The sequence below is a fragment of the Micromys minutus genome, assembly GCF_963924665.1.
Source record: "Micromys minutus genome assembly, chromosome: 18".
NCBI classification, from domain to species: Eukaryota; Metazoa; Chordata; class Mammalia; order Rodentia; family Muridae; genus Micromys; species Micromys minutus.
In genome coordinates this window covers 33,930,328-33,942,613 of record NC_137953.1, presented here as the reverse complement: position 1 = coordinate 33,942,613, position 12,286 = coordinate 33,930,328, and the positions used below count along the sequence as shown (strand labels likewise).

General features: G+C 37.6%; 2 protein-coding genes across 2 annotated transcripts in view; one reads left to right on the top strand and one right to left on the bottom strand.

Moving 5' to 3' along the window:
* CNTNAP2 (contactin associated protein 2) overlaps positions 1-12,286 on the top strand; it is a gene marked incomplete at its 3' end in the record, with an annotated part of 2,047,702 nt that overhangs the window by 1,630,050 nt on the left and 405,366 nt on the right. The gene's annotated exons all lie outside the window — the stretch shown is intronic.
* LOC308432155 (small nuclear ribonucleoprotein G-like) lies at positions 4,830-5,039 on the bottom strand (the record flags this gene model as incomplete). The annotated part of the gene is made up of 1 exon (XM_080931883.1): positions 4,830-5,039. One exon carries the CDS (start codon positions 5,037-5,039, stop codon positions 4,830-4,832), a length of 210 nt encoding a protein of 69 aa, XP_080788009.1.

Below are 12,286 nucleotides of genomic sequence, written 5' to 3'. Positions count from 1 at the left end.
GGAGAAGACCTTAGTCCTATAAAGGCTTGATGCAGAATGCCTGAGTGTTGAGTGGGAGTGGGTGGGTGGGGGAGCACCCTCAAAGAAGCAGGGGGAGAGAGAATGAGATAGGGAGGTTTCAGAGGGAAAACCAGGAAGGGGGACAACATTTGAAATGTAAGTACATAAAATATCCAATAAAATAAATAAATAAATAAACACCCACCATGAATCTGATTGTTAACAATTAAATTTGCCTATAGCCAAAAAGAGAATTTTTTAAAGGCCAAAAGAAAAGACACTTTATATTGTTAAAAAAGCCAAAACCATCTGGATGGCTTCTCAGCACAAAACACAGGAGGCATATGATGGATGGACATCTGTTAGGCACTGGAAGAAAGTCATAGATGACAGAATGTTCTATTTCTACTGCAAGAATGTGGACTGGGCACTTTAAGAAAACAAAAGACGAGAGGATATTTTACCTTTTGCCTTTCAGGAAACATGTAAGATTATTTTGTGGAAAATGTTTAATAAGCACGGTATCTGTGTTCATTGTTGAGACACTGAAAGCTTAGGGGCAATACCTGAACATAGGTTGTTCTGGTGTCTTAACTTTAAAGAAGTTTAAAGAACATCCAGTCAGGTTCCAAAGTCAGAGGTAAAGAAGACCACTGTGACCTGTGAGCTACAGACTATTCTTTTGGACTCTGACAGGGCCATCTGTCCTCAGACAGTTCATCTGACTACCCAGGTCTTTTGAAAGCCTTTATCTGTTGTCAGAGAAAGCTTTATACCAATTGCAAAATTTTTCTTTAGTGAATATATCATCTGCCTCTGATTTTTATTTCTTTTTAAAATTAATTGTTTTATTTATTTACATTTTAAAAGTCATCCCTCTTCCCAGGCTCCGCTCCATGAAATCCATTCCTCTTGGTCTCTAATAGGGTGTGCCCCACCCACCCACCCACTTTGGCTTCATCCCTCTAGCATCCCCCTCCCCTCCCACAAGTACCAGATAAGGCAATCCTCTATTACTTGTGTATCAGGAGCCATAGGCCAAACCATGTATCCTCTTTGATTTGTGGCTTAGTCCCTGGGAGCTCTGAGGAGTCCAGTTAGTTGATACTGTTGTTCTTCCTGTGGGGTTGCAATATCCTTCAGCTTCTTCAGTCCTTCCCCTAACTCTTCCATTGGGGTCCCTGAGTTCAATGGTAGGCTGTGGGTATTTGCATCTGTCTTAGTCAGGTGCTGGCAGAGCCTCTCAGAGAAAAACTATACTAGGGCCCTGTCTGTAAGCACATCTTGGCATCAGCAAGTGTCAGGGTTTGGTGTCTTTGGATAGAATGGATGGAATGATGGGACAGTCTCTGGACAGCTTTCCTTCAGCCTCTGCTCCATTTTTGCCCCTATAGTTCCTTTAGACAGGGACAATTGTGGGTTAAAAATTTTGTGACAGACAGGTGGGTAGCCCCATCCCTGCACAGGAAGACATGTCTATCTACTGGAGGTGGTCTCTTCAGGTTCTATCACTAGAAAGTCCCAGATGACAAGTATGCAACAGGGTCCCAGGACCCACTGGGGATGGCATTAGCCAAAATACCCAACAATGGGGCAATAGAATCTGAATTTTATTTCTTAAGAAAAACATTTAATTGTTTTTTTAAAAAAATGTAACTTTTCTTCATGATCCTCATCCCCATAAAGAATAACAGAAATCAAATAACATAAAGTCTTAAGGACCTTTGAGAAAATGTGCACAACTGTTTTTAAGATGAGAAATGCTGCAGGGTATATCATGTTGGGAGTAATGACCCAACAGAAAGAGAAAAATGGGATGAAAGTGAAATCAAGTATGCCACAAGAGCAAAGAACTTGATCCAGCAGGAAGCAAAGGGATTTGATGAATGATTGAAAGTGGGCCCACATGAAGGGACATCACATTTACATTTGGAAAATCCCATACTCAGATATAGACCCGGATGAAGATAAGGTGAAAGGTGTGAAGATGACTTCATACACCTGATTGGGTCTACTTATATTCCTGAGATTAGAAATCAAATTACATGCTGACCTTGGAGTGCAATGGAAATGGAGTGCTGGCTAAATATAAAAACAAAATGAGTGAAAGGTGAATTGACTATAAAGGTGTTAGGATTGATCCCCTGTGTGACAGCTGATATTTGTCACCCACACGTGTAGAGTGAGTTTCCGGTATCTTTGGTTTTTCTGTGTGCATCCTAATTCTGCTTCTGAGAGAGACAACAAAACTGGCCTCCCGAAGCCTCCTTTCTAGGTAATGTTGCCCGTTGAGGAAGGTGGAAGTGAACGTACTTGGGGTTTGAGGAGGGATAACAATGATCTAATTATAATAAAAAGAGTAAAAAGCTAGATGTCTACATGTAGAAAACTAAAATGGTTTTCTATATTTTACTGTACATAAAAATCAATTCAAAAGAGATCTAAGATTTTAATATACAATGCTGGACTTAGTCCAGCGGGAGAAAACACTTCATGTTCTAGCCATAGACAAGGTTTTCTGAGTAGTGTTCATAGCAAGAATTGGCAAATGGGATTGCATCAAAATTAAAAATCTCTACACAGCCAAAGAAACAACTCATGAACACGGAGCAAAGTGGGAGAAAATTTTTGCCAGCTACTCATCCAATAGGAGATTAATATACAGAAGGCATAAAGATATAAATTGTTTAAGCTCTAAAATATCAATAATCCAATCAACAAGAAAACATGAACTAAATGAACACTTTACAAGTTTTCCATACTTTCAGCCCTCAGAGAAATACAAACTATACCAAGATACCATCTCATCCACATCAGAATGCCTGGCATTGAGAAACAAAAAGCAACATGTGCTGATTACAATACAGGAACAAGACCTTATACATAACTAATAAGAAAATAAATTAGTGTAGGCACTGTGGAAACCAGTGCGGTGCTTCCTCAAGGAATAAAATGCAGAACTACCATGTGATACTTCTCTTGGACACCTACCTAAATAAATCAAATGCAGCACACACAGATGTATCTTAATACATGTGTTTATTGCAACACTATTATGGAATAAGCATAAATGTCTGTCAATGTGTAGATGTTTCTGTGGTGACAGGAATGTGTATAAAGCTCCGTGTTGTCATCTTCAGCAGCCTGAGGAAGGTCCCTTGATCTTGGATGGACCTTGATCCAGGTTAAAATTGTATCCTTGGATTTATCGGAGAAAGGAATTTTAGGATGAGCTTGGGGATTTCATCTCACTTGGACTGCTAAGAAAGTCTAATGAGCTCACAAGGTGGGTGCTAAAGAGCACCTGGCAATTTTATAAGTGATAAGGCCAAACTCTAGATCACAGGGAGTACAAAATATAGCATATTTTTAAAACAGTTTACAGACATATTTGAGATACCCAAAATATACCAGTCCTTAAGACTGGCTGATTCCCTTTTTAGTCAAAAATGTTTATATAGAAAAAGCAATATTGTCTCTTAGAGCAGTCTTTATACAGTGTTAATTATTCTATAATTCTTGCTTTTCTGCTGACAGGAAGATTCGACTACACTCTCCTATCCCCACCTTGAGAGCTTCTTTCCCTTCCTGTGTCCTCTTAACTCTCCTGTCTTCATATTCTGACTCATATGAATGAGAATATAGCATATACCTAGTGGAGCCACACAATGCAGCTGTGAGAATGAAGCTTGCAAGGTGTAGCTTGCAGGAAAAGTAAGGGAATAGTTGATCATCATGTTAAGTGAAATAAGCTCGTTTCACAAAGACGGTGTTTCTTATCACATGTAGAATTTAAAGAGGGAGAAAAGGATCTGAAGGTTGGAGAAGGAATATTAGGATGTGGAAAGGGGGTAGAGAGGACATAAAGCAGGGATAAATATGTCAATATATGTCATATACATTGCTTGGAAATAGTATAATAAAATCCATTACTCTGTATACATAATATATACCCATAAACTCCATATAAAAGAAAGAATGGGACTGAAAGTGAAGAGCTGTTTAATATAATTACTTAAATAACTGGGAAAGTAAAAGTCCATGTCAATGTGGAGTTAGTTATACTATTGGAATTTTTCCTGAGTATCATGGAGGAAACTGAGATCAGCTGCTTGTTTGTACAGAGATAATAATGGCTAATTAGGCAGAGAAGGGATAAGGTGGAAAAAACAGAGTAAAAGGGTGATAGAGATAAGTGCAGCTTCCACCCCCCCAAAAACCAAAGCAAACCAAACCAAATCAAACCAAACCAAACCAGGACAAGTGAACTGAAACACTGAAGGCAAGAGTTATAGGTTCATACCATTACAACTTTCAAAATCCAAAAAAACAATGACCAGGTCAAAAATGTCACCCTGGGAAGAGGCAGCAGAACTGAATTACACTAGAAGATTTAGAAGTGAGTTTCTGTAGGTCACCGTGGCTCAAAACTGCAGTGACTGCATTTTGATAATTAAGAATATAGTCATGTTTCAATTCTAAAGCTGTCAGTAGAGTTGCTATACTGAAATTAAAGCCTTAAATTCCCTAAGCACTTTGTGTATATCTATATATATAAAATATAAATCAAGTTGAATTTTTTTTAATTTGAAAGAATGATTTCTGTGATTTTTAATATTTTTAATTTATTCTTTAGTTACTTCACAGATGTATATGATGCATTTTGTCAATAACTACTCCATATTTTTTTCTGAGTATCACAAAAGTTTATTTAGCACAAAGTTTCATATGAAAATATAGACGACCTAATTCTACATCACAATCAAACAAGCCTTTGGGAAGTGATGTGGACACACTGCTGGACACTGGTCTGACTCTTGCCAAGGCTTCTACATGATGCTGCTGTTTCCTCTGGTGACTACCATTCCAATGTTGTTCTGTTGCCCACTGCCTGCCATCTCCCCACACCCATCAATCACAAGGCTCATAAAAGGATCAAAGTCCCACTGTATTCCTTGTACATGCCTGCCACTGTTTAATTTCAAAGATGACTTCTTGTCCATAAACTTCTTCAATTCGGAAGGGTAGGCTTTGCTCATGGCGACTCCTCAGCAGGCTTGGCACAAGGGTGAAGGAGCGATCAGCCTCAGAAATGGCAATATACACTCCTTAAATCCAACTTTCCAACACATCCTATATGCCCACAACACATCCCCTTCCAACTCCATATCCACCGCCCCTTTTCTAAGTCTATTGGTGTGTGAGGCATTCTCCCCAGAGGCATTCTCCCCAGAGCCATGAATCCTCCTAGGCTAACAGTAGGGTCTCATGTGCCTACCATTCTTTACTATGTGCAGACTCTTCCTTCACTGAATTTGGGTAGCCTGTAATTCTGGATTTCTACAAGGTCACAGACGATATTGAGCGCCTGTCTAAAAAACCTCATGGAACGGAAGACCTCATATTATCAAACCATGTTTATGATAGCTCAGACAGAAATTGGGGTTTTAAGTATTTTATTGTTCCTCCTTTGATCCTTGGAAAGTTGTGTTTCTCTACGAAGGATTAATAAAGTATGATAGATATCATTCCTCTGCTTGCATTGAATTAGCAAGTTTTTCAATTTTGGCTATTCCTAAATTCTACCTGGCTATTTCTGAGCTCCCAGCAACTGACTAATGTGAGGATAAACACAGGATTTCCAATTAACCAGTAACACATGCCAACATCCCTCTCTTTGATTCAACCACTGTTTGGATGTCTCTGTTACATTTCCAGGACAGACATGCAGTATACCAGTGTTCATAACTCTGAATCTATCTCAAGCAACTGCTATTATTTCAATAAAAATGTTACTAAAATTGGTCTTTCCATTTTGTATCCTTCTTAACAAAATCTGTAACTACTTGAAACCATGTGATTGACATCTCATTCTATTCAAAATTACTCCCTTTCTGCAAGCCTGAGCCATTGCCCTAGGAACAGGATTTGATATTTTAGTTCTCTTTAACTTATAGGCAGGAAGGAATGCTGACTGTTTCAAGCAAACATAGCTTTGACAAGCCATCTTTCTACCCAACCTACTCCAAGCATAGCAGAACCTTTAGAATTATGACTATTATTTTAAGTCAGAATATACTCGGATACCATAATAATGAGTCCCAGCATGAGTAGAACAATAATTAGGTTTGTCAAGGGTTAGGAAGAGCATACAGGTTATGTGGTAGAATGACCACATAGCATAAAGACTGCTGAACAAGAAGGATAAGCCAGGGCTCCTGTGAATCAGATAAATGCACAGCAACCCAGTAAATGATGAGATGGTTATACAACCAGTTGGCACTATCTTTAATATTATTCTTGTTATTCATTTAACTATATTTAACTTTTTAAAAAATTATTGAACAGTTTTATATATTTATATGAGTTGTCATCATTTTCAGTTGCAGTCCCCCCTCCCCCATCTCCCTACTTTCCCCACTGGAACCATTCTTTTGAACAAATGATCCCAGTTTTCATGGCTTCTTTTCATGTGTTTAACAAACATATAGTTACTTGCCTGGGCATTAGTGCATGTGTGTGTGTGTTTGGGGAAGGGATGTTTACTGAAGCGATGACAACTCCAGTGGCTACATCACTGGAGTAAATGAAACATCTTCCATTAACATCTATTATTGTCAATGCTGTCTCTGGGGAAGTTGGGGCTTCATGGGAAGCCCCCCCCCCCCACATCTATGATGAAATGTTAATGGGCAGTTCAACACTCAGATTGCATTGTGCCAAGAGGCAAAAGAATGTATCAGCTGAGAATAGGTCAGCAATAGGTCAGCAAAAAAGATGTTTCCTGAACATCACATAAACAATGAATGCACAAAATCACTGCAGGTTTAACCATATATAATTAAAGCACATATCTAAATCTTAGACAGGAGTTAGACTAATAAATATAAAAATATTCCAGATGGACAAGCTAGATGAGCTCTGTATAAAAGTTAAAGTAACAGGCAGGATTTAACTAATATCAACTAGTTCATATCCAGATTAAGCCCAACATTTCAAGGTATAAAGAGAGTAGACAGCAGTGACAAGGGTTCTACCCCATGTGACACTGAAGGTCTTTTTGTGTGTCAACATTGCTATATCCAGAGACCTTATGATCTTCTTGTTTTGTGTTTGTGTGTGTGTGTGTGTGTGTGTGTGTGTGTGTGTGTGTATACACAGTGAATTTGTGATGATGGTGTATATATGTGAATATGTGTTCATGCAAGTGCACATACTTGTATGTGCATGTGGAGCCCAGATGTTGGTGTTCACATCTTCCATTATTCTTCTCCACTGTATCTTTGAGACAGAAGCACTCAGAGGACTCAGAGCTCCGTGATTAGCTAGGCTGGCTAGCCAGTTAATACAGCTGTTGTGGATCCATACTTAGTTCCTCATCATTGCATGGCTAACACTTTACCAACTGAGGCAAATTCCCAGCCCATGATAATTTTTTTTTTACTTTGGATGATCTAGAAATAACCTTTTCACTTCTTTACCAGAAACTTGGTATAAATGGAAACTATGTGCAAGTAATTCTCAATGCAGGGTAAAACAAAAAGCATAGATGTGGAAGTTAACCAAAACCACAAACCAAATGCAAAGAGATAATTGTGCATTTATTATGCAAGGCCTATGTATCTCCTTTCTGTGAAAGATATTATGAATCAAGTATCTTTTGATGCTACATACTTCTAGCTATTTTTAAACACAAACTCTTCTTTATTATTTAGGTCTTCTACCTAATTACCCAAGGGTCTGTATTTTATGTCTTAGAATTGGGTTTTTTTTTTTCTTTACTAAGTATCTGTTTACTACCTACCTCACCATTGTGTCTCTTTTTATCCTGGAATGGATATAGTAAAAAAAAAAAAAAAAAAAAAAAAAAAAAAAAAAAAACCTTTGTCTCACTTTCTTCTGCCCTCTTCTGAGTGCTTGTTTCCTTTTGATCTATCTTACTCCCTATGCCAGAGTATTGATATTTTTGAGAAAAGGTCAGAGAGGTAGCTCTCTCTGCCTGGGTTTTTGAATTGGGCTAGTATGGTCATTCAGAAAACATTCAGAGTGACAATACACAAGATGGTACAAAAGATACACATAGGGCTAGAAGGGCTCTGTGTCCAGATGATTTACATTTTAGCTCTGGCAACTGTGAGGTCTTACTATTGTCCACCTTGCCAAAGGGGCATTGTATGCAGGAATGGTATTATCAGTGATGTGTTGTATAGCCTCCCAATAAAAGACATTAAATAAAAGAGTACATTTTTATTGGGTAATATCAAACCATTCACTTCCACATGCACTTGCTTTAACCAGCTTGAACAAATTAGTTATTCTCAGTAGATTACCCTCACTGTTAATTTTATAATAAAAGATTCTAGAGATGGCACATTACTATCACTGGCATTATAATTTTTATTTCAGAATCCTAGTAGCCGAATATTCATTATCTAATTGTAATTAAAATGCATGATTCTCTTAAGAACGCTTATAACTATTTAAATGAATATGAACTTTATTAAAGGGATAAAAGTGGAATATTAAAATTATTCCAAGAGGGTAAGTCTTATTCTTGAAAGAGTACAAATTTGCAGTGGCAAAAAAATTAAAATAGAATAAGGAAAGGCAACACAAAAGTCATAAAGTAGCAAGCAGACAGATCCCTGATGTGCTACGGTAGAATCTAAAGCGTTAATTAATCATATGGTCGTGGGTAAAATGAGCAACAGAAAAAGGAACCGAGTAAGCTCCTTGAGGACTGAAGTAAGGATCCATTTGCTTTGCTTTCCCCAAAGATAATTCCTTGGAATCCAATAGTAATGCCTTGGAACTTCCAAAACCCAACAAATACTTGTTGCATTAAAAATCTAAATGAATTCTTTCTCAAAGTTATAAGAATTTCACGAGTAATTTCCCAGCCAGTTTGTAGATGTGACAGTGGGACAACTTTATGGTTGGGCCTGGTTAAGATGCCTACTTTTCATTAGGACATTAATTTATATGCTCAAAAATTGCTCTTTTGGTTTTTTTTGTTTTTGTTTTGTTTTGTTTTTGAGATGATAAAGTTGTTCAGGTGCCACCCAAGCTCCAAAGAAGGGTAAGAGCCTTGATAAATTGCCTCTTTTGATTGTCTGTTATGAATTCTTTATTGTTATACAGAAAGGTCATCATTCTTCAATTCTTTTTTTTTTTTTTTTTGAAGGGGGTCATATGCTATACTTCCCTTATCCTGTTATTTCATTTTTAAAAATTATTTATTTACATCCAAATGCTGTCTGACCCCTGCTCCCAGCTCCCTTCACAGTGTTCTTTCTTCCCTCACTCCCCATCTCCTTTTTCTCTGAGAGGATAACCCTGCCCCAGGAATCCCCCTTTTCTAGGCCATCAAGTCCCTACAGGATTAAATACATCCTCTCCCACTGAGGCCAAACAAGGCAGCCCTCTTCTGCACATGTGCCTGGGGCTTCAGAACAGTAATGTATGCTCTTTTGTTGGTAGCTCAGTCTCTGGGAGATGCCATGGGTCCAGGTTGGTTGACACAGTTGGTTTTCTTGTGGGGTTGTCATTGCCTTTCGGGCCTTAAATCCTTCTCCTAGCTTCCAGTTCTTTACTATAGACATGGGAAGGCCATCCCTATCCAATTATTTAGTATGTATGTGGATAGATATAACTCACCACTCCTTTACTATATACATAGGGAGGCCGTCCCTCTCCAATTCCTTATTACACACAAAGAGAAGCAACCCCTCATTGCTTAGAAGGAACTGTAAATCAAAGACTTTTTTATATACATTATAGAATTGTATTTTAATCATGTTAATTATTGATACAAATGCTCATTGTGAGTGATGGTAATTAGTTTATGTTATATGGGTTCATGAGAAAGTGTGGTTGAGTGTCACTTAAGTAAATATTAATAATTTCCCATGTGTTAATAATATTAACTGCATGCTGACCATATGATAGGCACAATACTAAGTAAGTTGCAGTCAGAAAACTTGTTTACATTTCACCAAACATGTTTTGACAGGTGAGATAAGTGAAGAATTTCCTCAAAACAGAATACATATAAAGAAAGCACCAAAAATGAACAATGTTAGCCAAAAAATAAAATAAAATAAAATAAAACGGAAATCTGAGCAAGAATGAAAAATGTTACTGCATTGCCTCTCAGGTGACTGGAAGCCTAGATACAGGGAATTTGAGACCATAACTTGAGGTTCTATTTAAAGAAGAAACCAGAACTAGAAATATACATTGTCTAAGATCTAGGTGATAGGCTAGCAATATTTCTTCCTTCTGAGATGTACATATTGTAAATGGAAGCACACAATCTAATGGTGTACCTTGGTCAATTTTATATATTGGTCCACCTATAAAACCATCACTCAGATCAAGCTATGGACCCTAATCCTTAACTGACCACAGTACATTCCTCTAAAGAAAACTACGGTTCTGACTTCTGAGACAATAGATTGTGCCTGATTTTGATCAGCATGTAAATAGAATCACAGACACAAATTATTTTTTCTCAGTGCTATATTTTGGACTTGTCGTTATGTAAGAGTTACTTTAATGGTTGCCATAACAACACACCTGACGAATTAAAGTCTTACCATTTGGCTTATATTTTGAAAGTATGGTCCAAGCACATCATCACGAAAAGGCACAGCTGCCGATGCATGAGACAGTTCATCCTATTTCACCTGCAGTTGGGCAGCAGAGAGATGAAAGGTGGTGCTCAGGCTTATTGTCTCCTTTGCATTCAATCTAAGAACCCAGGTCACAGAATGGCACTGCCCATGTGTAGAGGAGATAGTTCCACCTAAACAAACCTCATCTAGATCCTTCCTCACAAATATTACCAGATGTTTGTTTCCATGGTGATTCTAAAGTATATCAAGTTGACTACCAAAATTCCATCATATTTCATCATATTGCATGACTGTTTTCTATTACTATGTAAATGTCACAAATTTTTTGATCATTTATTGATCAAAAACTGAGATATATAGCTCCTCCCATTTGTGAAAGGAAAACAATTGATTTAATTGTTTGCATTAATAAAGCCTGGTAGTTAGATGACCCTAGTTGCTTAAGACATATATAGTCTGTTTTCATCATGTTTCTTGACAGTGTGATAAAATAGGTCTGGCAAAAACAGAATAAGGAGAAATAATTTTTTTCGATCAATTTCAGATGATTTAAAGTCAACATCTTTTGCCCTAACATGTTGGCAGTTGCAAGAGAGAGAGAAAAGATGTTCACTTCATGGCTATCCAGGAAGCAGAGAAAGAAAATAGGCAAGCAGGAGAAAGTCAAAGCAAAACATGGCCTCCAGAACTGTAATTCCAAGTGACTTCCTACAAAGTCCCACTTTATTCTCTTTATCAAGCTCCAATAGTGCCACCATATAACTAATCCATTAGAGTATTCATTAATTGATTCATTCATTAGGTCATAGCATCCATGATATAATTATCTCTATAGACATTTATATAGGCATACTCAGAGGTATACTTCACTAATTTACTAGGCATTTCTCAATAAAAACGAGTTGACAATCAAAATTAACCATCCCACTATTGTTGGTTGGTGGGAGTGAGCATAGGGTATTAGACACAGCCTTCATAATTAAGATGTTAAGAACATGCTGTCTTAGTCCTGTTTCTATTCCTGCACAAATATTATGACCAAGAAGTAAGCTGTGAAGGAAAGGGTTTATTCAGCTTACACTGCCACATTGCTGTTTATTACCAAAGCAAGTCAGGACTTGAACTCGGTAGGTCAGGAAACAGGAGCTGATACAGAGGCAAAGGGATGTCACTTACTGGCTTGATTCCCTTGACTTTCTCAGCTTGCTGTCCTATAGAACCCACATCCACCAGCCCAGCGATGGCACCGCCCACAATGGGCTGGGCCCTCCCACCTTGATCACTAGTTAGAAAATTCCTTACAGCTGGATTTTATGGAAGCACTTCCTCAACTGAGGCTTCTTTGTGAAAACTCCAGCTTGTGTCAAGTTGACACAAAACCAACCAGTACACATGCCAGTTTCTCTTTCTTTTTGCCCTTAATCTCATTTATTAGTTTGAAGATCTAGGAATGGTTTTCCACAAAGCTATATTTAAGAAGCCACTGCATACCAAAAAAATGCTTTGTAGACAGCCATGATGCTGTACTTTGTGTATCAATGTATTAAAATGTGTGATATAAATAGTTTCTTTTCCAAAATACTTGATTAAACAAAGCTAAATATACTTGTATCCAATGAAGAGTTTCTCACAGTTACTATAATATAGTT